Source organism: Sapajus apella, unplaced genomic scaffold, assembly GCF_009761245.1.
Source record: "Sapajus apella isolate SASKATOON/1434 unplaced genomic scaffold, GSC_monkey_1.0 scaffold33, whole genome shotgun sequence".
Classification (NCBI taxonomy): Eukaryota; Metazoa; Chordata; class Mammalia; order Primates; family Cebidae; genus Sapajus; species Sapajus apella.
In genome coordinates, this window is record NW_022436973.1 from 41,671 (window position 1) to 67,849 (window position 26,179).

The window sequence follows — 26,179 nt, forward strand, 5'->3', positions numbered from 1 at the left end:
CAGCTACTTGGGAGGCTGAGGCAAGAGAATCGCTTGAACCTGGGAGGTGGACATTGCAGTGAGCCGAGATGGCGCCACTGCACTCCAGCCTGGGGGACAGGGCAAGACTCCGTCTCAAACAAAAAGTGCCCATTTGCTCTTCTCCCCTTTCTTCTGTTTTCCCTTCCTCAAACACAAAATTGGCAGCTAGAGTGCCAATAACCACATTGTAGCAAACCTAATATTGGAAACCATTTGTTAAGGATGGCAGAGCAGAAATACAGCATCTGAGAATTTGATGACCTGTCCTACCAGCGCTGGACCCCATAATACTATTTTTCTTTTATGTGGTGGAAAAAATAAACCTGCTTCTCATTTAAGCCATTGTTACTTTGAGTGGCTCTTCCTAGCAGCTGAAGGTAATTCCTTACTAATACCAGCCGGCCTCAGTAGTTTCACAGGTGCTTCTCTTCTAGCAATCCAAGACGTCATCCTCCTCTGGTGCATAAGAAAATCCCAGGAATGCAGTTGAAGCCCCAGAGCTGCTGGCCACAGTGTCAGGGGTACAGCCAATGGACTTGGACACAGCTTCCTGGGTGAACTCTGGGTCAAAATGCTTCAAGTCAGCAGGTCCTGCCTGTCAATAAAAACCAACGATGAGAAGACAACACCAGGGTCAGAGCTGCCAAAGGAGCCCAAATCCTCCAAGAGGGGTGTCAGGCCTCTCTGAGTGTATCATGCTACATAGTCATCCGTACTTGACTGTCACTTTCCTGTGCATTTACATTAATCATTTGATTCCTCTCACCCCCTGGCATTCTGCCTCCACACCAATCCTTAGATAAATCAGTTAATCAACATACACTTAGTGAATGCCTACCAGGCACTGTTTATGGCACTGGGAACACAGGAGAACAAGACAAAGTGAGCCCCTGCGTTCATGGAGCTTACATTGTGTAGGGGAGTAGGAGGATTGGTAATGAGCATGTTTACAAATAGATAACTTAGGATGGCTATAGGTCCTATGAAGAAGATAAAATAGGGTAATATGGCAGAGATTAACGGAGGCTGCTCTTGCTATTTTGGAGGAAGACCTGTGAGGGGATCACAGAAATGATCACAAACTTCCCACTTCCCATCCAGAGGTGGAATCTATTTCTCCGTTCCTTTAATAGAAGTTAGCCAAATGACTTGGTTAGGCCAACAGGACATTACCAAATATGACACAAGCGGAGGGTTAAAAAACGCACGTCAGGAGTTGCTCTCTGGCTGTACTTCTAACCCTGAAGCCACCGTGTGAACAGTCCCAGACTAGCCTGCTGGAGTGTGAGAGCCTTCATGAAGAACTCCGTTGCCCTGGCTGCCTGCCAACTCAGGCATGTGAGTGAGGCAATTCTAGATCAACAACCGCCAACTGTCCTGCCAGCTGATCACAGACATGAGAGAGCTCCACAGAGACCAGCTGGCCTGGCCCAGACTTTAAAAACCACATAGAATCTGAACAAAAAAAATTTTTTTTAAGAGACAAGGTCCTTTTTGCTCTGTTACCCAGGCTGGAGTGCACTGGCATGATCATAGCTCACTACAGCTTCAACATTCCAGACTCAAGTGATCCTCCCACCTCAGCCTCCTGAGAAGCTGGAACTACAGGCATGCAGTACCACACTGGGTTAATTTTCTATTTTTCTGTAAAGATGGAGTCTCGCCATGTTGCCCAGGCTGATCTTGAACTCCTGGCCTCAAGAGATGCTAATGCCTCTGCTTCCAAAAGTGCTGCGGTTACAGGTATGAGCCACCATCCCTGGCCAAGAGATCGTTGTTTTAAGCCACCTAGCTTTGAAGTGGCTTGTTATGCAGCAAGAGCTAACCAATACAGTCTCTCTGTGGAGGAGGCCTGGGTTTTATGAAGTAAGCAGGTAAGTAAGGGGAAGGGGTTGTAAATCTGCTTTAGTGTGCAGATTTCAGCACTGGATCAGATAGGATACACTTGGTCTGTGTAACCAAAGAGATACAGTTTTCAGATTCTAAATAAGGCTACAAGGCAAGGCAGTCCCAGCCCAGGACTCAGAGTTCCAAGACCAGAATGTGCATCCTGACCTTAGAAGAAAATGATACTAAGGCAACTTACTCAAGGCCTCACAAGTATTAGGTGACAGAATCAGGAATACAGCTCCAGAGTGTCTCATTCTAAAGTCTATGCATCTCTGCCTAGTATTCCATGTCTGGTTCTCTCTCCAGGGTGTACACTTGACATTACCTTCACTGTCTTTTTAAAATCCCAAGGAAAAGAAGCTTTTCTGGTGCCTGACCTGAGTGTATCCTATCTGATCCAGTGCTCAAAGACACGTTCATGAATAGGTAATTCACCAAAGGAGAAATGTAGATGGTGAATTAACATTGGCAGTGTTTGGTATGCCGGCTGTTTTGATCGAAGAGGCTTGACACCTCACTTTACAGGTTGACAACACAACATCACACGTCTACCTCAGATAGGACTCCTTTCATTCATACTGCCACTGCTAATTAACATTGTAAAACTAGCACTTTGGGAGACAGAGGCAGACAGATCACTTGAGGTCAGGAGTCCAGACTAGCCTAGCCAACATGGTGAAAACCCATCTCTACTAAAAACACAACAACAAAATTAGCCAAGTGTGGTGCTGAGCACCTGTAGCTACTCAGGAGGCTGGGGTATGAGAATTGCTTGAACTTGGAGAGGCAGGGGTTGCTGTGAGCTGAGATTGCGCCACTGCATTCCACCCTGGGCAACAGAGCAAGATTCTATCTCAAAAAAATAAAAAAGCCAGGCGCAGTGGCTCAGGCCTGTAATCCCAGCACTTTGGGAGGCTAAGGTACTGGATGATTTGAGGTCAGGAGTTCAAGACCAGCCTGGGCAACATGGTGAAACCCCATCTCTACTAAAAATACAAAAATTAGCTGGGTGTAGTGGTACATGTCTGCATTGCCAGCTATTCGGGAGGCTGAAGCAGGAGAATTGCTTGAAACAGGGAGACAGAGGTTGCCGTGAGCCGCGATCGAGTCACTGCACTCCAGCCTGGGCAACGGAGTGAGACTCCATCTCAAATCAAATAAAAACAAAAATTAAAACTAAAACTGGCCAGGTGCTGTGGATAACACCTGTTATCTCAACACTTTGGGAATCTGAGGGGGTGGATCACTTGAGCCCAGGAGTTCAAAACCAGCCTAGGCTACATATAAAAACCTCATCTCTACAAAAAATAAAAATTAGGTAGGTATGGTGGCACCTACCTCCCAGCTACTTAGGAGGCTGAAGTAGGAGGATGGCTTGAGCCCAGGAGGTGGAGGTTGCAGTAAGCTGAGATCATGCCACTGCACTCTCACTGGGTGATAGTGTGAGACCCTGTCTCAAAAAATAAATAAATTTTAAAAACTAATCATCTTGGCCAGGCGCAGTGGCTCACGCCTATAATCCCAGCACTTTGGGAGGCTGAGACAGGTGGATCACGAAGTCAAGAGATCGAGACCATCCTGGTCAACATGGTGAAACCCCGTCTCTACTAAAAATACAAAAAAAATTAGCTGGGCATGGTGGCACACGCCTGTAGTCCCAGCTAGTCGGGAGGCTGAGGCAGGAGAATTGCCTGAACCCAGGAGACGGAGGTTGCGGTGAGCCGAGATCGCGCCATTGCGCTCCAGCCTGGGTAACAAGAACGAAACTCCCTCTCAAAAAAAAAACAAAAAACTAATCGTCTTTACTATAAGACAAATATAAATTAAAACAATTAAGAGATGCTGTTTTTTATACTTACCAAATTTGCAAAGAAAAAACCAGAAACAACACATGCTCAGAGTGCGAGTAAGATGAGAACTCTCCAGCAGGTGCCGCTGGTAGGAAGTAGATGGTTCGCCTTTCCACACAGTCAACAGGCAATACGAATCAAGAACCTAAAAATGGGCCGGGCGCCGTGGCTCACGCCTGCAATCCCAGCACTTTGGGAGGCTGAGGCGGGCGGATCACGAGGGCAAGAGATTGAGACCATGGTGAAACCCCGCCTCTAAAAAATAAATAAACAAATTAAAAAAATAAAAAAAGAACCTAAAAATGGCTGGGCTCGGTGGCTGATGCCTGTAATCCCAGCACTTCGGAGGCTGAGGTGGGTACATCACTTGGGGCCAGGAGTTCAAGACCAGCCTGGCCAAAATGGTGAAACCCTGTTTCTACTAAAAATGCAAATATTAGCCAGGCATGGTGGTACATGCCTATAATCCCAGCTGCTCAGGAGGCTGAGACATGAGAATTGCTTGATGTGAGATTGCGCCACTGCACTTCAACCTGGGTGGCAGAGAAAGACTCTGTCTCAAAAAAAAAAAAAAAAAAAAATCCAAAAATGTTAGCATTGACAATTCCCCATCTGGAATCCATCTTAAGGAAATGACCAGAATTCTGGGTAAAGACATATACTTAAAGCTGTTCGTCAGCACATCATAATAAGAAAAAACATAGTAACAACCATATGATTGCCATTATGGGGGAGTAAACTATGCCACCAACATAAGATTGAAATATTATTCAGCCACTAAAAATTATATTTATGGCCAGGCGTGGTGGCTCATGCCTGTAATCCAAGCACTTTGGAGGCCAAGGTGGGCAGATCACCTGAGGTCAGGAGTTCAAGACCAGTCTGACCAACATGGTGAAACCTCGTCTTTATATTTAAAAAAAAAAATTATATTTATAAAATTTTTTAGGACATGAGGAAATTATAGTTTTTAGCTAAAAAACAAAAAAACAAAACAAAAACCAGGAGGAAGATCTGTAGATAGATGAATAGGTAGATAAACACACACACACACACACACACACACACACACAGAGATATTATAAAGTAGGACCTAATTAGGTAAAACACACACAGACACAAACACACACACACACACACACACACACACACACACACACACACAGAAAAGTGACTGGAAGGAAATATGCCATTGGTTTTCCTTAAGTAGTGGCATAATAAGCATTTCCCCACTGCTACTTTAAACTTTTCTGTTTTACATATTGTTTTTTCTTTACTTTTTCTTTTTTTGAGACAAAATTTCCTTCTGTTTCCCAGGCTGGAGTGCAATGGCACAATCTTGGCTCACTGTAACCCTCACCTCCCGGGTTCAAGTGATTCTCCCCTCCCGAGTAGCTGGGATTACAGGGGTGCACCACCACACCTAGCTAATTTTTGTATTTTTAGTAAAGATGGGGTTTCACTGTGTTGGCTACACTGGTCTTGAACTCCTGATCTCAAGTGATCCGCTGGCCTTGGCCTCCCAAATTGCTGAGATTACAGTCGTGAGTCACCACGCCTGGCCAGTGTTTTACATACTTTCTGTAAGAACATATATCATTTTTATTACCAGGGAAAAGTTTACAAATAGGAAAAGATAAAATGTCTCTAAAGGGCTTGGCCCTGTGTGGGTGTGCTCCGTGACACACAGCACTTCACAAATTGTAAAAGGCTCTGCAGTGAGGATTATTTATTGGTGCTAAAGATAAAGGAGCAGCAACATGGCTCTTTATCCAAGAGCTGAACCTGCAGTCTGGACAAGTTCTGCCTCTAACTGACTGTGCAGCCTTGGACAAATGACTGAGCTTCCTGGACCCCCAATTTTCCCAACTAGATGAGGAGAGTTGGCACACACAGCAAGCTGCCCCAGCCTGGAAATCCAGAGTCTAGAATGCTGTGACCTCTTACCACATTTGGGTTGAAGGGTGGAGTTAGCCGCTTGTGGTACAGGTCGTCCCAGTTTATGGGGCTGAAGAATACATGGTTCTTAATCTCAAGCTGCAGGAAGTGCAGAAAGAAGGTGCTGGTTAGAAGCAGCGTTCCTGATGGGTGCTCTCCCCTCACCCCCACATCCTCCAGAGCTCCACCAGCAACTGGCTGTCAACTGGAAATTAACTTGCAGTTCTGGCTGGTTTCCTGCGACAAGAGAGTGTTTTGCAGCCAAGCCTCTCCCTTCATTCAGATTCCAAACGCTTCTCCCCACTACAGCATCTATTTCTTCCAAAACGATTGACTGAACAACTTCTCTGAGCACCTACGCCTTGCTAGGCTTTGGGGACATGTCTGTGAATCAGACAGCAGAATCTGCTGTGGGGTTTGGGGGTGTGGTGCCAGCGGGAGCTTAGGGACCCCTCCCCTTCTGCTTCTGTACATCTTGAGTTTTCCAGTATGCAAACCAGAGAAATAGACTAAATCAACTCACTAGGGAAGGTTCAAAAAATAAAACCCCCAAGAAACCTTCAGATTCCCAGACACTCAGACTTTAGGACTCAGCCCTGGTCATGATTCACCACCTTTCCTAATCAAAATCAACATTGACACCAACTACTTTCTATCGCATCCTCTACCTGTGTTTCTCAAATAATTATTCTCCACCTCCCTATATCAGAAAGCCCAGTGGGCTGGTTAACAACCCAGATCCAAAATATCTCCAAAAGAGGCTGGATGCAGTGGCTCACACCTGTAATCCCAGCACTTTGGGAGGCCTAGGCGGGTGGATCACCTGAGGTAAGGAGTTGAAGACCAACCTGGCCAACATGGTGAAACCCTGTCTCTACAAAAATAGAAAAATTAGCTAGTCGTGGTGGTGTGTGCCTGTAATCCTAGCTACTTGGGAGGCTAAGGCAGGAGAATCACTTGAACTGGTAGGTGGATGTTGCTGTGAGCTGAGATCACACCACTGCACTCCAGCCTAGGTGACAGAAGAAGACTCTGTCTCAAAAGAAAAAAAAAAAAACCCTTCAAAAGAATACCCAAGGAATTGGCAACACTGGTTGCCTCTGAATTGAGCAACTGCGTGGCTGGAAGGACTTTTTCTGTATACTCTTCTGTACCCTTTAAATTTTGATCTATATAAATGTATAGTTTATTTTAAGAGTCATACATATTTTTTAAGATGCAAATTTTTGCTTGGAACAGACCTATCTTCATGGAAGCCCCTGTTCTTTAAGCTGGCCAGGAATGGGCAGCGGATGCCCTAAATGTTGTTACAATTCACAGTATCTGGAATGCAAAGTTTTTGGCACAAACACTTAAGAAGCACTTACTGTGTGCCAGACACTGATGAGAGTGCTTTGCATACATCAATACTAGTCCATTTGATCTTCAAAACAGCTATGTTAGGTGCTGTTATTACAATGGAGAAACTGAGGCTCACAGAGAGAAATTAAGCAATATGTCTAAGGTCCTGTAACTAGTAAGTGGTGAAGGGGGGATCTGAACCAGGGGAGTCTGCCTCATAGTCCATTCATCTTTTTTTTTCTTTTTTTTTTTTTGAGACAGAGTCTCACTCTGTTGCCGAGGCTGGAGTGCAGTGTCGCCCATGGCAGCTCACTGCAGCCTCTACCCACCCCCAGGTTCAGGCAATTCTCGTGTCTCAGCCTCTTGAGTAGCTGGGATTACAGGTACCCACCACCATGACTGGCTAATTTTTGTACTTTAATAAATACCAGGTTTTGCCATGTTGGCCAGGCTGGTCTCCAACTCCTGACCTCAGGTGATCTGCCCGCCTTGGCCTCCCAAAGTGCTGGGATTATAGATGTGAACCACCACACCCAGCCCCTACTCCAAACTTAATAAGGGCAGAGACTAAGCCTGTTGAATCCCTAGCATCTAGCTCAATGCTCCCACATAGTTGGTGCTTAGTAAATACTGACTGACTAAGACAGCTAGACTAGAGAAAGTAGTCCGCTAGTAGCAGTAGTGAATTTCCAAGTGAACGAGTGAGCAGCAGCTGGTTTTAGAGGACAGCAGGATGTGTGTTAATGTGCTTCTGAGCTGACTCTACAGGAAGCTGCAAGCCCCATGGGGGCCGTTGCTCCACGGCAGGTCACCTACAATGTCTGCTTTAGAGCCCAGCCGCTGCCTCTGGTCCTTGTGGAGAAGGCCTTGCAGGAGGTCACAGGCGGCCACCGTCCGGCCCCCAGGGATCTGTAGTGGCTGGTGCAGAATGTTCTCATACATCTGGGACACATCTCGGCTGTAGAAGGGCGGCTGGTGAGAGAGGGAGAGCAGCTGGAGGATCACCATGCAAAGGTGGACACGGGCCCGGGGAGACTTGGAGCAAGCTGGGCAGCTGGGAGGATTCAGCATGACCCCTGTCTTGTGCAATGGGTCACGTGGCAGATTGGAAAGAGACAGGACTCCAGGCTTCCAGCACAATGGAGAGAGTTGCTAGGAGGGCCAGAAGTCTTTTCCCACCAGTACGAGGCCTATCTCTTTTCATCTAGCTTGTGCACCAACTTTGCACTTGGCAACATTTGCACTTTCACCTTCATCATTTCAGTCCAGCCTCATAACCATGCTCCAAGAGAGGATGTAATCTTTCAGAGAAGAAAACAAGGCTCAGAGCAATTATGCTACACAGTTAGGAAGAAAGTCAGGCCCCAAACCATATCCAGGGTCCACTTCTCTTTCTTACTATTCTTCCTCCCACTCCTCTTCCAGCTGTTCCTTGTCCGGACTCCACAGAGCCTGTTCCTTTCTAGAGACCAAGCTACGTTGGTGAAACCGCTCCAAAGCAAAGCATGGCCTGGGGCAAATCTACACATGCCTCCACCTAAGCAGGCAGCCTAGGACTGGGCTCAGGGGTTGGTCCCACAACCTATCGGGACTGTAATCTCTCTTGGTCTCAATTTCCCTGTCAGCAAAATATGAATAACTCCACTTGCTGCTGTGTCAGCCTCTAAAGGCTATTTTGAGTCACTCGAGGTGAGACAGTGTGTGCTAAATTACTTTTTTTTCTTTTCTTCTTTTTTTTTTTTTTTTTTTTTGAGACAGAGTCTCCCTCTGTTACCCAGGCTGGAGTGCAGTGGTGCAATCTTGGTTCACTGCAGCCTCTGCCTCCCAAGTTCAAGTGATTCCCCTGCCTCAGCTTCCTGAGTAGATGGGATTACAGGCGCCTGCCACCATGCCTAGCTAATTTTTTGTATTTTTAGTACAGATGGGGTTTCACCATGTTAGCCAGGCTGGTTTCACATTTCTGACCTCACGTGATCCTCCTGCCTTGGCCTCCCAAAGTGTTGGGATTACGGGTGTGAGTCACTGTCCCTGGACTAAACTAACATTATTGGGGGAAAAAAAATCCTGATATTCACTTTGGCGTTAACTGTTTTCATCTGGAATGAAGAGATGACTTGCTCATGTTCCTGGGCAGAGCTTGTGTAGACCACATGAGGCACAGACGCATTCCTAGCCAGATGGCTCTTGTAGATGGTTACCCCCAACTCACCAGGCCATGGAGCATCTCGTAGAGGACTGCTCCCAAACACCACCAGTCCACTGCCCGATCGTAAGGCTCTTTCCGAAGCACTTCAGGAGCCAAGTACTGTGAGAAGGGAAATACACTTATTTGAAATGTCATTAAGCCTCAGTGGCCTCATCTGTAAATAAGGCACTTGGAGGAAGATCACCAGGAGCTGCCCCTGCTGTGATGCTCTGTAGCTGTGCATGTGTTCATTCATCCGCCATTCACCAAAGGCCTGCTTTGTGCAGGGCCCTTTGCCATGTGTTGGGGACATAGTAGAGGTCAGCCAGGACTGCCTTGTGCAAGACACATGCTGCATACCATGCAAAAGCACCAGCCAAAGGGGTAAAGGGGGCTGCCATCGTGGCTGATCCATCCACCAAGCCGCAGCCCTAGTTCAGAGGTATTATCTGGCAACTTTATTTTTGTTTCAAGGGGTGCTTCTTCTGATTAGTCTGCCCGGAGGGGATGCCTTTTTCTATTTATGCAAAGGCATTCAACAGGCTATCCGTGTCCTGGGAATGGAAGGCCCTGGGAGTACTCTCAAGGTGCGATGTGGAGTCTAATGTGAGTGTAAGTAAATGCGGCGTATCCTTGTGCTGGAAACCCTAGGGTCAGAGGAAAGGGTCAGGAAGGAGCAGGGACCCCTAACCTCATATTGATAAGTGAATGCACACCATGCCTCTATGCCTTGCATGCAAAGAGACAAAAAACGGCTTACTGACTTCTTAGCCTGGGGTCCTTGCCAGTGAGTTGGGGGCAAGGTCTCAGCAAAAGGAAAAGCCACGCTGAGAGATTGTGTGGGTCTAGGAAAGGGCAGAGTCATACAGGCCTGAGCCCTAGTTGGTGTGTGGTCTCAGGCAGGTCATTAAATCTCTCAAAAGCTTGGTTTCCTTATCCAAAAAATGAGGATGCAGAATCCCTCCTAGGTGCTGTTCTAAGATGCTAACATACGTGCTGGCCCACCAACAATGGGACCAACCATGTCTACTCCTGCCTGTGCCCCCCAACACCACGGCAGTGGCTGAGTCATGGTAAAGGTGATATTTTGGGGCCACATGTCTCCTACATGAGCTGGGGTTCCATATCCTCTGCTCCCATCCCTAGCAATGTCCACGGAAGGGATGGCTGGGCTGTCAGGCTTCACGGGGCTGGCTTTATCCAGCAAACACCACCCCCTATACACAAACGGACAATGGCTCCTGCTCAGAGAGGTCATTCGACCAACAGCCATGCTAGAGCCAAAGTGAAGAGGCCATTAGATCTAAGACCCAGCTTTTCCAGCATGTGGAGAAAAAGAGAGCAGCTGAGGTCCTGTCTCATGCCAGGTGGGGAGGAGCCTCCCAGTCTGTAGCCTCAGCCCTCCAACCCTCACCCTGACATCTGTCTAGCCACTGGGGACCCCTTCAGGTCCAAGGTCTAAGGTCCAAGATTGGTGGGAGTTCAAAGAAGGGTTTTAACTCCAGGGCTGCAGAGAGACCTTGGCAGGACATAGACATGTCTGAATGACTGCAGAGATCTGCAAATTGTAACCTTCCGGGCTCTTGGCAGCTGGAAGAGGGACATGGACCTGTATTAATTCACAGGCCAGGCCCTCTTGTTGCATGTGGACTTCACCCTGCAGATCAGTGCTGTCCAATACAGCAGCCACTAGCCACACGTGGCTATCGAACACTGAAAATGTGGCTGCTCCAAAATGAGATGGGTTATAAGTGTAAAATTCACACCAGATTTCCAAGACTTAGTTAGAAAAAAAAGGAATAAAATATTTCAACCATTTTTATACTGATGGCATGCTGAAATGAGAATATTGGATATATTGGGTTAAATAAAATACGTCATTAAAATTAATTACACCTGTGACTTTCTTACTTTTTAAATGTGGCTGCTGGGAAACTTTAAATTGTATATGTGGTCTGCATTTCTATTTCTTTCTTTCTTTTTTTTTTTTTTGGAGACGGAGTTTCGTTCTTGTTGCCCAGGCTGGAATGCAGTGGCGCAATCTTGGCTCACTGCAACCTCTGCCTCCTGGGTTCAAGCGATTTTCCTGCCTCAGCCTCCCAAGTAGCTGGGACTACAGGCACACGCCACCACGCCTGGCTAATTTTTAGTAGAGATGGGGTTTCACCATATTGACCTGGCTTGTCTGGAACTCCTGACCTCAGGTGATCCACCTGCCTCGGCCTCCCAAAGTGCTGGGATTACAGGTGTGAGCCGCCGTGCCTGGCCTGCATTTCTATCTCTGTTTCTACTGGATGGCACTGTGATAGAGCTTCACCAGTGGCTAGCTGTCTGGGTCTCAGCAGTTCTAGAGCTAGTGCCCTCATTACACAGATGAGGAAACCAAGGTTCAGTGTACAGCCAACTGGAGAAGTGTTTGGGTCAAAGGAGTGAGTCCCCTCCACTAGAACCTGTTGGCTCTAATCAGGAGCTGTGGCCTCACCCACTCATGACCTGCTCTCTCCTGGGATGCTTGCGCTTACCTCTGGGGTACCACAGAACGTGGATGTGGTCTCTTCAGGCTCTACACCTTCCTTGCAGAGGCCAAAATCTGTCAGCACCACGTGTCCCTGAGAATGAGGGAGGGCATGGGCTGGAGGGTGCTATGAGCCAAGGGTATGGCCAAGCCTAACCCCAAAGCCCAGATGCCATACCCCAGAGCAGTGGCTGTGGGATCTGATGCCCAGGCATGGACTGGAGGCTCCACTCCAACCCAGAGCTCCTGGGCTGGATGCCAGGAGCACCACAGGGGGCCAGGTGGGCACATGGCATTCCATTGTCTGCCCACAGCTCATTACAGACTCAGACCTACCCCTACACCAGTGGCAGTTCCAGGATGTCCTTCTGGATGGAAACCCCCTAGGCAGAGGCTGGGGACACAGAAAGCAACCACACCTTGTGGCAGCTGGGCAGGAAGGTACAGTGAGTAGATACTATGGGGTTCTGCCCGGATCCCGTCTTCTGAAACCACGGTACAGAAGAACTATGCCTATGCCCATCCCCCTGCTGCTAGGACATTGCCCGCACCCAAAGTTATGCCCCTCCCTAGGAGCAATCCATGTCCAGGGACACAAGGGCCCATCCTCTTTCCCTCAGTTTGGGACAATCCTAGACAGCTTCCCAGCTCAGGCCCTCCCCACCCCTGCAAGATCAGCTGAGGCCCCACCTGCAACCACAATGCAGGTGAGCTGCTTCCTCTGCCCAATCCTGGTTTTTTTCACCCCTTTAAAAGTGCTGTCTCTTGAGAGTGTTCCCCAATGAGGCTTCTGCCTGCTCTCCATCTCACAGTCTGTTTCCATGGAACCCAGTCTAAGACAAAATCCACCAGCCTCCACCTGGTTCCGCCTGGCCCCCTACAGACCTTGTATACATGCATGCACATATATATATATATATATATATGTATACGCATGTACAGTCTCATGTGCACAGGGTGTATATATGCATGCGTGTACACGTGCATGGGCACACACATGCACACATATATGCAAATGACTCCTCTACCTATATGCATGCGTGTACAATGCATGCACACCCATGCACACAGACTCACGGTCAGATAGTGTACCTGTCCAACCATGTCCCTACACACACACACACACCAACCTCGCAGTCCAAGAGAATGTTCTCTGGTTTCAGGTCTCTGCAGGAAACAAGAGAAAAGAGCCTTGAGGTGTCTCGGCTGTTTAGTGAGGAGAGTTGGAGACCTGAGGTCCTGGCAGGAGAACTATTCATGGAGATTTCCAGAGATGCAGAGGGAGAGCCCAGGCAGGCTGGGCACTTGGACCTCAGAGGAGGAGACTCCCACCCCACCCAACACAAAGGACCAAGCCCACCAGGATTTCATCAGGATTTCGGGTCCACACAACCCCTAGCTGTTGGAGCAAGAAGGGCCTGGTCCTGGCTCTGAGCCACAGGCAGGCCTCACCTGTAAATGATGTTGAGAGAGTGCAGGTAGCCAATGGCGCTGGCCACCTCTGCGGCGTAGAACCTGGCCCGGGGCTCCAGGAACCGGCGCTCCCGCTGCAGGTGGAAGAAAAGCTGGAGGGGAGGAGGAGTGTGGGAGGAGGAGTGTGGGAGGAGGGGTGTGGGAGGAGGGGTGTGGGAGTAGGAGTGTGGGAGGAGGGGTGTGGGAGGAGGGGTGTGGGAGGAGTGTGGGAGGAGGAGTGTGGGAGGAGGAGTGTGGGAGGAGGAGGGGTGTGGGAGGAGGGGTGTGGGAGGAGGGGTGTGGGAGGAGGAGTGTGAGAGGAGCTACTGGGTGGGTGCTGTAGGACTAGGGCCCATGTGCTCCCCACCCTGTACAGCTGCCCAGCTCACTCCCTTTCTGATCTGCAGCGTCTTCATACGAAAAGAGTGCATGCTGGCCCTTGCCCCCACACAGCAGTCCCGGGTGTCCAAAGAGTCAGCAGAAAAAGAGATGAGTTAGCATTGCCTAAGCACCTCCTGTGTTCCAGGTTCCAAGTCAGGCCCTTTCACATCTCTTAATCCTCATGACAACCTTCAAGGTGCAAATGTTATGCTAGTTTCATGTAAGAGGAAGCTGGGAGGGGTCGGAATGGTTAGGTGACTTGCCCAAGGTCACGTAGCTTATAATTGGCAGAGCTGGCATCTGAACCTTTGTGGTTCAAAAATATGCTTTTCCATGAATCTAGGCAATAAGATGATACGGTTGTCAGACTGAGCCCAGGTTAGATCCACCCATGGGCCAATGATTTTGGACTTTTTTGCTGGTATGGAAAGCCCTTCACTTAGGGATGCAGGACAACCCCGGCTGGGCACGGTCGCTTTGGGAGGCCGAGGCGGGTGGATCACGAGGTCAGGAGTTTGAGACCAGCCTGACCAATGCGGTGAAACCTCATCTCTACTAAAAATACAAAAATTAGCTGGGTGTGGTGGCATACGCCTATAATCCCAGCTACTCAGGAGGCTGAGGCGGAAGAATTGCTTGGACCTGGGAGGTGGAGGTTTCAGTGAGCTGAGATCGCACCACTGCACTCCAGCCTGGGCGACAGAGTGAGAATCCATCTCAAAACAAAAACAAAACTCACCTCTTGGCATCATTCTGAAAGGCATGAGGTCACGCAAGTTAAATCTGGGGTCACTGAGTGGAGCCCTATTACATTTTGCCATCTTGACCAGAGAGACAGAGTGAAGCCCAGGAGGGAGCCCCGCTTATCCCAGCTGTGCTTCTGGGTCACCATGTGGCCTCAGGTCTCTGTTTACCACAGTGACCAGTCAATCCTACCCTGTGGCCTATGGTGTAAAATGGGAGCACTAGAAACCTTGACCATGAGCTCCTCCAAACATTGGCCTTTCCCAGGTCTATTAAAGTGCGATTCTGTGGGCAACTCTGAATGAGGAAGGCAAGAAAGCATCATGGCAGGGAGTCTAACAGACCTGAATTCAAATCCTGACTCTACCAGGTATGGGCTGGGTGGCCTTGAGCAAATGATTATCTCCCTGAGCCTCAGTTTCTTCAGCTTCAAAGTGGGTCTATTGTAAGATAAGGTGAGATCATTCCAGAACTTGACATGCAGTGGGCATGTGGGATGGACAGCTCCCAACTGAGAGCCAGCCCACGGAAGCCTCCCAGTGGGCCCACCCACCTCTCCCCCGTTGACATAGTCGAGCACAAAGTAGAGCTTCTCAGGTGTCTGGAAGGAGTAGCGCAGGCCCACGAGGAAGGGGTGCTGTACATTCTTCAGAAGCACACTGCGCTCTGCCATGATGTGGCTCTGCTGTGGGGTCACAAAGACAGGGGTCCACGTCACAGCCCACAGCAGCCCCTTTTATCCCGGCACAGCCCATATAAGCTTGCTGGGAGGAGTCATCCTACCCAGGACTTTCCCTTGCCCCTGCTCAAACACCCACAATGGCTCCCTATGGCCCTCGGAGCCATGCCCAAGTTCCTTGCTTAGGATTCAAGGTTCCGGGTGGTCAGCCTCATCCTAAGCTAATCCATGTGGGTGCAGCTCCAGCCCCTGGATCAATGGTTTCTGCCCCTGGAGTGAAAAGCAAAGCATGTATGATGCCTTATATAAATGAGTCCCTAAGGGAAGGAGCCATACACTACCCATATTCATGCATTTGCTTGTGCTATTTCCTCTTCCTTGACGTTGCACCCTCTTTTCAGACCATCAGAATCCCAACAACAAGGCCAGCTGCACCGCTGCCTCCCCCAGGAAGATCTTCCATTCCCACCCCCTACAAAGTCCTTGTTAACATTAATCACTCTTTCCTCCGAGTCCCCTGATCTCCTATGCAATCCTCTCTCTGGGCCTGTTCTGGCCCACTAATGGAGTCAGGTGTTAAAGGAACTCAGGTCAGCTGAGGCATCAAGAAATCCATAATGGAGCTGGGCGTGGTAGCCCATGCCTGTAATCCCAGCACTTTGGGAGGCTGAGGCTGGCGGATCTCTTGAGGCCAGGAGTTTGAGACCAGCCTGACCAACATGGCAAAACCCTGTCTCTACTAAAAATACAAAAATTAGCTGGGAGTGGTGGCAGGTGCCTTTAATCTCAGCTACTCAGGAGGCTGAGGCATGAGATCACTTGAACCCAGGAGGCGGAGGTTGCAGTGAGCTGAGATTGTGCCACTGTACTCCAGCCTGGGTGACAGAGCGAGACTCCATCTCAACAAAGAAAGAGAAATCTATGATGTGCTGTGCATGGTAGCCCATGCCTCTAATCCCAGCACTTTGGGAGGCTGAGGCTGGAGGATTGCTTGAGCCCAGGAGTTTGAGGCTGCGGTGAGCTGTGATTGCACTACTGCATTCCAGCCAGATGACCTGATAGCATGAAGGGACTTCAGAGAGAATAAAGTGGAACTCCACATTATACAGATGGGGAGGCTGGCATAGGAGCAGGCAGAAGCGTTGTCCATTGCGTTTCCCAGGGGAAGCCAAAGCCAGGCTGGTTTTCCTGAAAGCCCTATGGTGAGGTAGCTTGGCCTGCTTTAAGAAGGGCCAGCACCCTGCGTGCCACCTCCCCTCTACCCTGTGTTGTGACCACCTCTGCACCCAACCCAATGGACCTGTCAGAGGTGGGACCCATCTTTGAAAGCCACCCTAGCCTGGGGCTTGAGAAGCAGAAGAGGACATGTCTGGGCTCAAATACCTCTTTCTTCTTTAAGATGGACTTCTTCTGCAGCACCTTCACCGCGTAGAACGTCCCGTCGGACTTGCGCTTGGCCAGTAGGACCTGAGCAGAAACACGAATCTGAGGCCCTGTGGGTGACTTTGGATTCCTGACAACAGCGCAGGGCCTCCCACCTGCCCCTGCTTTTGCCTGCAGGTGTGAGAGCTCTCTCTCTCTGCACATCCAATGCCAGCAGAGACTGAAAGAGGCTGCCGAAGGGAAGACCCAGGCTTCCCACCCTCACCAAGTCACTCACTTTCCCGTAGTTCCCTTTGCCAATGACTTTGAGGAAGTCGAAGTCCGTGGGCCGGGCACTGGGGGAAGAGGAAAAAACACGGATCAGTGTTTGCAAGCTCTGGGAACCTGCTGCCTGAGAGCAAACCTGGGCTTCCTTTTAACTTTAGAGTGGGGAAAGCCTTCCGGAAGCCGTGCCTCCTCACCCCTCAAGAACCCCATGTTCTCCCAGCCAAGAGGGGGCTCGTAAGACTCACCCTGGCCCCAGGGGAACTCAAATACAAGTTAAACAACAGGCAGGGTGAAGATAAAACCAGACATACTGCACAGAAGGCCTGCATAGGAGGCAGGGATCTGGAGCCAAAGCCCCCTAAAAGGGCCTGAAGTGTGGGGAGCTGTTAACACCATAGACATTTGGGGGGCATTGCAGGAAGAGGGTTCAGCCTGGGCAGAGGCTGGGGATTCATGGGAGATAAGGCTGGGGGGAGGTCCTGGGCGCAGATGGCAGAGAGTCTTGAATGCTAGAACAGAGAATTTGGATTGTATTCCCAAGGCAAGGGGAACCAGGTATGAGGGGAGTCAAGTAGGAAAGGTGTTTGAGGGACCAGAACTCACTTTGGGTTGGCCGAAGGCCCCAGGTTGATGTTCCCATTGGCCCTGGAGGGCTACAGAAAGAAGTGATTGCAATCAGCAGGTCCCTAGTCCTGGGCTACCTTCTTTTCTCCTGGCCCAGGCCCTGACGCCGTCTCCAACGACTCTTCTAGGCCTGCCTGCCTTCTTTTTTTTCCTTCTTTTCTCCTTCCTTCCTTCCTTCCTTCCTTCCTTCCTTCCTTCCTTCCTTCCTTCCTTCCTTCCTTCCTTCTCTCCATGCCTCCCTCCCTTCCTTTCCTTCATTCCTCCCTCCCACCCTCCCTCCCTCCCTTCCTTCCTTCCTTCCCTCCTCCCTTCCTTCCTTCCTTTCCTTCCTCCCTCCCTCCTTCCCTCCCTCCCTCCTTCTGTCCACCTATCCACCCACCCACCAATCCATTTATTCACCATCTTACCCACTTCTCAAAACAGCCTTGGGAGGCAGCTGGCTGTTGTGCTAATTGAATAGGTGAGGAAGCTGAGCCCAGAGAGGTGGTGCCCAAGGTCTCACAGGCAAGCAGGTTGGGATAGAACCCAGGTATCTTCATGACAAATCCCATGATTTTTCCACTCCATCTTGGAGCCCTTGCTTAAATCTCTCCTCTGGCTCATTTCTAAGTGCTCGCAGTGACCCTGTCAGCCCCTGACATTGTCTGGGACAGCCCACGGGCCTAGTGGGTGTCTCCACAGATTTCCTTAGCCTCGGGAGGAAGTGAGCCCCTGATGATGGGTGGGGGACCAAGAACTACTTACCTGTGGACCGGGGGTCCCAGCTGGGCTAGAGTTCATTCTGTAGCAATGGTCAGGGTGCTCTGGGGGCACAGGGAGGCATAGACATGAGAGAGCTGGTGCTGGGGGACAACTTCACCCATCCAGTGCCCTCTCCAGCCTCACCTACTTGTGCACCCGCCACAGCCTGAGGGTTTCCTACCTCAGAGGTAAGCAATCCTTGCATGGACAGAACAAGACATCATATCCCTGGACCCAGACTTCCTAACACACATCTCAGAGGGGATAGAGGGGGATGGTCAGGGTGTGGCCCCTCCCAGGCTGAGTCTTTTCAAGAATTGGGGTCAGCCAGGGCAACAAGACCTCTGTGAGCCAGGGTAGCTCCAGAAGTCCAAGATGAGCAGGGCTGGAAGGACCTTTTCAGGGCATGAAGTCTGTACCCTTCTCCCATTTCACAGGTGAAAGGCCTGTGGCCTAAAACAGGACCTTCCTAAGGCTACACAGTTTGTGAAGCATAGGCTGGGCTCTCTGGACTCCCATAAAGGAACAATGGCAATCCTGAATTACTGTGGGAACTCCCACCTGGGCTCTGTGCTATTACCTCCTTGCCAGAAGGAATTCTGCCCAATGCCTCAGGAATGGCAGCTGCCCTGGAAGCCTTGGGCTGGGGCCACAGAGAGACTCAAGACTGACAAGCATCTATCTGGGACCAAAAAAGAGAAGGTGTGACCAGCTGATCTACGAAGCCAGCAGTAGTGTCTTCCTTGTTTTCACCCTGCAGCAGAGAGGAGGCCAGGGTGCCCAGGCCCTGGCACAGATTGCTTGGGGCCCCACAACCTCATCCTTGCTTGACAAAGACTGAGAGCAGAGATCTCACCTGAGAGATCTCCCAGCACTGTGCATCCCGAGACCTTAGTCCTGGCCCACTGTGGGGCCTGGGCCCAGCCTCTCTGAGTAGAGACTTCCCATCTTTACAAGAGGGATCCTGGAGGCACCAACCTCATGGCCTTCTTGGGAACAGAGAAAGTGAAGGGGAATTGAATTGAGAGGCTCCCCCAGCCCAGGTGCTCTGAGAGGCCCAGCGCTGCCAAGCCCTAGGAGCAAGCTGCAGAACTGCTGGCTAAGGAAACGCAGGCTGCCCCTCACCAATGCCACACGGCCCACCACACTGCCACTCCCTCTCCTAGGCTGATGGCCCTTCTGCCAGGCCCTGGCCTCCCAGGTCCCACATACCTGTAAATCTGAGGAGAGGCCTCTAGGAGAACCAGCAGCTGGAACCGAAGACAGGCAGTGGACAAGAGAGCCTCTCTCTGTTCTCCCAACAAGGGCCTAAGTGTCTGTGCCCGGTGCCGGCCGGCCCCAGCACAGAGATCACAGCTCCCAGCGGCAGCAGCAGTGAGGGGGCTGGTTGATGTCACGCGGGATCCAGCAGAGCTTAAGATGGGACTGGAGACTTCTGTTCCCTGAGGGACACCATCTCACCCTGGAGGGGAGGGGGGTAGGGGTGGGCAATAGACCCAGGGGAGCCCTGGAGACCCCTGGGGCTTGTTAGACTGTGTGGGTCAGGGTGTGTGCTGTGCAAGTGTTTTGTGCATAGAGTGCTTTCATGTGTGTCTGTCTGTGGCTCTGTGTTTCAAGCATTTGTGTCTGTTTGTATGAGTCTGCGTAGATGACCGCATGTATGTGTCAGTGTGACCACATCTGTACATTTATGTTAGCCTGTGTCTGTGCACCTGTGACTGTGTGCATCGTGTGTGGTGTGTATATGGATGTGTTTCAGTGTGTCTCTGTGTAGTACATGTCAGTGGAGTGTGAGTCTGTATGTGGATGTCTGAAGGTGTGTGTTCAGACCAGTATGGGTGTCTATTAATATGTGTGTATAGGTAAGTCATCGTGTATTTGTGTTCATATTGGTGTATATCAGCAAATTTGCTCACACCTAGGGGGCCTGTGTATATGATCCCTGTGTAGATCATCTGGAACTGAAGAAGCGCTCCCACAGATGTCAGCCATGGCAGCTGAGAGCCCTCCGCCTCCCAAAAGCCTGCACATGTTTCAGAGGAAGGAACCTGGAGCCTGGGTGTCTGGCTCAGTCTGACCTGTCTTGGTCTTTGCTGAGCACCTGGTCCTTTGGGCCTTTCCCTACAGGCCCCTCAAGGACTGTGGCCCAGTCCTCAGGGCAGGCCTGGTGGGCCTATGGCTCTCATACTGTGTAAGAAACTGTCGCAGAGAGCACCATGGCTCATGGAGGCCTCACTGCCTGGGGCGGTCATTAGGTATTCATAGGGCCCCTTCCTCTCCCTAGGAGCTCAAGGGGTGGGCAGGTGTTCTGGGGAATGAAGGAGTCGATGGGCCCACAGGCTCTGCCCTTCTCGAACTTTCTGTGTGGCTACAGTATACTACAGGGGAGGGACACATGGTGCTAGGGCCCAGAAAGTTGGTCAGGGAGGGAACTGAGGCCAGTGGCCTCAGGGTTTCTCTGTGGGCTCTGAAATGCAGAGGATCTGCAAGTGTTGACCAGAGAAAACCCGAGTGCACAATATCAAAGCCTTCCATCTTTGAACAAAACAGAAATGTGGAACCAATTCATGAGCAGCAGGATGTCGTGTTGACATAACACATACCCAGAGCAAGGACATTTCTTTTCAAAAACAAGATCCTGATGTGGCCTTCAATCAGCAGCATTATTTATAACAGCAAAATAATTGTGCTGATAGTGACACCTAAGTGTCCCAGCACAGGGCACTTCAGAACACTTGCCGGCTGCAAGAACTCCCTCTCTTGACCATACACCGTGTCCAGATACTATCCCATTTCTTTGTACCCCTTTTCGGTTAAACTCCTTGAAAGAGTTTTCTGGACTCCTTGTCTCCACTTCTCTTCCTGTTCTCTTTTGAGCCTGTTCCAAACAGGCTGTCATCCCAACACTTCCATGAAACCGTGGGCCAGTGACCTCCATGTGCCAAAGCCCGTGATGAGTTCCTCCTCATCATACTCAACTTCTCTGAAGGATTCGATGCTCTCACGTTCCCCATTTGGCTCAGGAACTCTTGGTTTTTTTCTTCTAGCTCACTGACTGCTCTTCCTCCATCTCTTGTGCTGGATTTTCCTCCTCTTTTGATCCTTAAACACAGGCCTATCCCAGGGCTTAGTCTTTGGGCCTATTCCAGATGTACTTGTTCCTTAGTTGATCGCTACCATTTTAATGGTTTAACCAATTATACTTGTCAGTTCCCAAATCTCTCTCTCTAGTTCTGATTCTCTTTTTTTTCCTATTTCTTTTCTTTTTTGTTTTTTGAGACAGAGTCTTGCTCTGTTGCCCAGGCTGGAATAAAGTGGCACTATCTTAACTCATTGCCACCTCTGCCTCCTGGGTTCAAGTGATTCTCCTGCCTCAGCCTCCTGAGTAGCTGAGACTATAGGCGCCCACCACCATGCCTAGCAAATTTCTGTATTTTTTTAAGTAGAGATGAGGTTTCACTATGTTGGCCAGGCTGGTCTCAAACTCCTGACTTCAAGTGATCCACCTGCCTTGGCCTCCCAAAGTGCTGGGATTACAGGCATGAGCCACCATGCCCAGCCTAGTTCTGATTCTCTCCTGAACTCTGGACTTACATAAGTGTTGATTCACATTCCTTCCACTCTGCCCCTGCTCCTCCCTCAGTCTTCAGCCTCAATAATGGCCTTATCACGTACTCAAAAGTTCAAGCCAGCAACTTTGATTCACTCTAGAAGCCTTGCACCCGCACTCCACCTCCACTTCATCATGAAATCCCATTCAAAATATATCCAGAAACCACTGCTGCTCACCATTGTTGCTGCAGTCGCCCTGCCCGAGCCCCCATCGTCACTTGCGTGGATTATTGCAACAGCTTCTCCACTGACTCCCTTTACCATGACATTTACCCACCCACTCCATTTACCCACAACAATCTTTCTCCATGGAAAGCCAGGGTGAGTCTTAAAATGTAAATCAGATCATGTGCCTTAGTTGCTCAAAAACTCCAGTGGCTTCTCATCACACCTGGAATTAAAATACAAAGCCTCTACTAGGTTTACATGATCCATATGACTTGGCTGCTGTCTTGCTGTCTCCATCTCCTCCTTGGCCTCCACTGCCCTCCTTCCTGACTGCCCTCAGCCTCTCTGCTTTCTCTTGCTGCCCCTCAAACACACGAATTGCTCTCTGGCCTCCAGCCCCTTGCACTTATTTTTCCCTCTGCCTATGACACTCTTCCCCCAGGGGTCTGCATGGCCGTTTTCCACTAACATTATAGAGGTTTCTGCTTAAACATCACCTCTTGGAGGGGCTTGTACTGATTGCAGGTGATGGGTCATCCTGATTTGACGGGACTGATGGGTTTCAGTGCTATAGTCCTGGGCCAACCAGGGTGTTTATCACTCTGATACCAGTCCTCCTCAATCCCTATACACTCTGTCTGCTTTATATTTTACTTTGTAGTTTCGCTCTTGTTACCCAGGCTGCAGTGCAATGGCGCGATCTCGGCTCACCGCAATCTCCGCCTCCCGGGTTCAGGCAATTCTCCTGCCTCAGCCTCCTGAGTAGCTAGAATTACAGGCACGCGCCACCATGCCCAGCTAATTTTTTGTATTTTTAGTAGAGACGGGGTTTCACCATGTTGACCAGGACGGTCTCGATCTCCTGACCTAGTGATCCACCCGCCTCGGCCTCCCACAGTGCTGGGATTACAGGCTTGAGCCACCGCGCCCGGCCCTCTAGTTTTTACTTTCTAACTCAAAGTAGAACATCGGCTCCAGGAGGGCAAAGACTTTGTTTAACTACTGAATCCTCAGCACTGGGCACAGGGCCTGGAATATAGTAGGTGCTCAGTACATATTTGACTCATGAATCAATAAATGAATTGATAAATTTTGGTACACATATAAAACGGAAAATTACACAACCAAAACTATAAACCAAAACAGGAACGTATATGTGATATAATATCAAGCAAAAAGTCAAGTTTCACAAAATAGTAGGTATTGTAGACGTATCAATTTTGTAAAAGAAAAACAAAAGAGATGTATGTGAATACACATTTGTGAATACAGCCGCCAAAAAAAAGACTGGAGGGGCATGACCCAAGGTCACAGAGGGTGCTTAGGTTATTTTAACTTTTTTTTTTTTGAGACAGAGACTTGCTCCGTCGCCAGACTGGAGTGCAGCGGCCCGATCTTGGCTCACTGCAACCTCTGCATCCAGGGTTCAAGCGATTCTCTTGTCTCAGCCTTCTGAGTAACTGGGATTACAGGCACATGACACGACACCGGTTAATTTTTGTATTTTTGGTAGATATGAGGTTTTACCATGTTGGCCAGGCTGGTCTCAAACTCCTGACCTCAGGTGATCAGCCCACCTTGGCCTCCCAAAGTGTTAGGATTACAGGTGTGAGCCACCGTGCCCGCAGGTTTTTTTTTTTTTTTTTTTTTTTTTTTTAAGACGGGGTTTCACCATGTTGGTCAGGCTGGTCTTGAACTCTCAACCTCAGGTGATCTGCCCGCCTTGGCCTCCAAAGTGCTTGGATTTACAGGCATGAGCCACTACGCCTGACCACTCGCAGGTTATTTTAACTTTTATCTTTCTACTATTGTGTAAACCTTCTCAAGATATTGCTGTTGAGTTAATACTCAAGTACTAAGTTCCTGGTGGGAACCTGGTGGGAACTCTGGCATGCCCATGGCCCATCACATCCTCTCCCATCACCTTGACTGTGACCCCCCCATGCCCAAGCAGCCCTCAGTTCCTAAGGCTTTCTTCTCTCTTGCACCATGATGTTCTAATTTTCTGGCCAGAAGCTGGACATCGGTATATTCTCCTGACTCTTCAGACTCCATGAACTCCCACGCGAGCCCCTTCACGCGTCCTCAAGCCTATCCCTTTCCTAACTTGTCACAGCCCAGACTTGCCTCCCTCTGTCCCATTGTTACATGGACCTGCTTACAGCTCCCTGGCCCTGACAAATGGGTGGCAGTGTCACACAGTTCTCTCTCCTTGGAACATTCCCCAACAAACCTGGTCTTTCCAGCTCACCTTTTCATCTGTTCTCATTGCCCTTCCTAGAAGGCAGACCTCCCCCTGATCCCAGGCACCTGCTGCTGTCTCTGTCTTCACTGTAACTTGTTCATTTACACACCTGCCCAGTTCAAGTGCCAGCTTGATATTATTTTGTTCCCGCAACCCCATGGGTTAGAAACTATCATCATCCCTGTCTTACGGAGGAGAAAACCGAGGCAAGGAGAGGGAAGTGACGTGATCAAGACAGTTAATAAATGATATAACCAGGATTTGAACCCAGGCCATCTGACTGCAGAGCCCATGGCCTGGAATTTCAGGAAGACATTAGAAAGCTAGAAAAGGAAAAAATGAAGTTAGTCAAAACGAACTGAAGATGTAAGTTGGTTAGTTAAGGAGGAAGAAAATTAGGCAGCTGAAAAAGCAGAGAGTTAGTTGGGAGGGAAGGAAGGCAAGAAAGGAGGGAGAGGGGAAAGAAGTTGGGAAGGGAGAAAGGAAAGAAAGTAAAAAAGGTACTAGGAAGGATGTTAGCTAGATAATAGTCAATTTGGAGACCAACAGACCAGCAGGCAGGTATCCTTATCACAGGTGAACCTCTCACCTGAAAACTCCAGGTTCCAGCTCGGGTCCTGGGGAGCAGCCCCATGCACGGCTCTGCCCTCTTCTCTCTCTACATGGTCCTTCTGAGAGGAGGCACAACCCGGACTTGCCCAGCAACCTTCCCAGTCAGGAGCGACCTGTCACCCACTCGCTTCTGGCTCCCAAGCCGGCTCAAGTTCAACCTCCCAGCCCTGCCTGCTGGAAGCTGGCTTTGGGGCCTTCCAGTTACTAATTAACCACTGGACTGAATTACCAAGCTGGCTGCACCCACTGGCTCCTGGACAGGCCCTGGCCGGGGGACCTTCTGCATTTTTAAAAGCACAACTTAAATTATGTGACCATGGGCAACTAACTTCAGCTCCCCGAGCCCCATGTGATTTGGTGATGGATGGTGTGTCCTGCTGGAGGGTGGGTCTTCAAAGTCCCTTTCAACACTGGGACCGCTGCACACTCTCAAGGTCCAGATTAAATGCTGACTCCTACACAGCCTTCCCCATTTCCTACGCTGAGTCATCTTTTCTTTCGCTTGGAATCTGGTGAAGTGGCAACTGAAAGGCTGGTCTCACACAACCCTCTCCTCCACCCCTTCCCTAATGGGGGCCACCAGCCTCTGTGCTCAGCCCTTTCATGAAAACTTCCAGGGCTGGGCCAGCCTCTGGCACTCTCTTGTGTTGAGCCAAAGATTGCCACCCAGGGCTTACCCTCCCTAGCACTGCCCTGGCACCACCCTAGGAGAATCACAGCTGAGTTGAAACCTATGCCCCACTCTGCCCTTCCGAGATTTGAGGCTCAGGAACCAGAGCTTAGCTCACCCTGGAGAAAAGGGAAGGTTTTTTCAGGGTTGTCCCAAAGCTTTCCAGGCCCTGGGTTCTAACTCAAAGCACAGGCAGGTCCTCAACCCCTGTACAGGTAAGGAAAACTGCCCCGTGGCCCCTCCTCAGCAGGCTGACTCACACTGCTTCCTCCACTGCCTTTCCATTAAAATGTCAACAACTTTCCAGTAATGCTAGTGCCTCAAACACCGGCTGCTCTACTGTGCTCTGGAGGAGCCCTGCATGGTCACACACCCCACCTCCACCAACACACATGGCAGCACATGTCTGGCCTTGGTCCAGATAGGGGAGGCGGCTGGTCCAAGTGCATAGAGCAAATCAGGGCAGCACACAAGGTTCTGCCCCTTTCCAGAGCTCCTGCTGCTGCTGCGCCACCAAGCTCCTTCTCCCTGGCTCTCCCAGAGCTGGTTACAAAAACCCCAAAACATCCCACATAATGGTATTGATTGCATAAAGTGTATCAAAAAATTCCCACTTATCAGAAGAATTTCAAATAAAAAGTGAAACCTGGCCGGGCGCAGTGGCTCAAGCCTGTAATCCCAGCACTTTGGGAGGCCGAGGCGGGTGGATCACGAGGTCAAGAGATCGAGACCATCCTGGTCAACATGGTGAAACCCCGTCTCTACTAAAAATACAAAAAATTAGCTGGGCATGGTGGCACGTGCCTGTAATCCTAGCTACTCAGGAGGCTGGGGCAGGAGAATTGCCTGAACCCAGGAGGC

At 49.9% G+C, this 26,179-nt stretch overlaps 1 protein-coding gene across 4 annotated transcripts; it reads right to left on the bottom strand.

The window, feature by feature from the left end:
* Positions 1-162: 162 nt before the first annotated feature.
* Positions 163-24,862, bottom strand: SGK2 (serum/glucocorticoid regulated kinase 2). Of its 4 annotated transcripts, none has more exons than XM_032294918.1 (14): positions 24,626-24,851; positions 19,224-19,473; positions 18,015-18,073; positions 17,250-17,299; positions 16,657-16,714; positions 16,380-16,463; positions 14,871-14,999; positions 13,193-13,305; positions 12,871-12,907; positions 11,748-11,834; positions 9,250-9,345; positions 7,857-8,012; positions 5,709-5,798; positions 163-616 (listed from the first exon to the last, which is right to left on the bottom strand). In XM_032294918.1, the coding sequence occupies exons 3-14, from the start codon at positions 18,048-18,050 to the stop codon at positions 452-454; spliced, it is 1,101 nt and encodes a 366-aa protein (XP_032150809.1). In that variant the 5' UTR covers positions 18,051-18,073; positions 19,224-19,473; positions 24,626-24,851; the 3' UTR covers positions 163-451. The 4 variants fall into 4 exon arrangements, with proteins under 4 accessions (XP_032150809.1, XP_032150808.1, XP_032150807.1 ...); XM_032294917.1 differs by having other exon boundaries at positions 14,871-15,002; positions 18,015-18,068; positions 24,626-24,847; XM_032294916.1 differs by having other exon boundaries at positions 14,871-15,002; positions 24,626-24,844.
* Between the last annotated feature and the right edge of the window lie 1,317 nt (positions 24,863-26,179).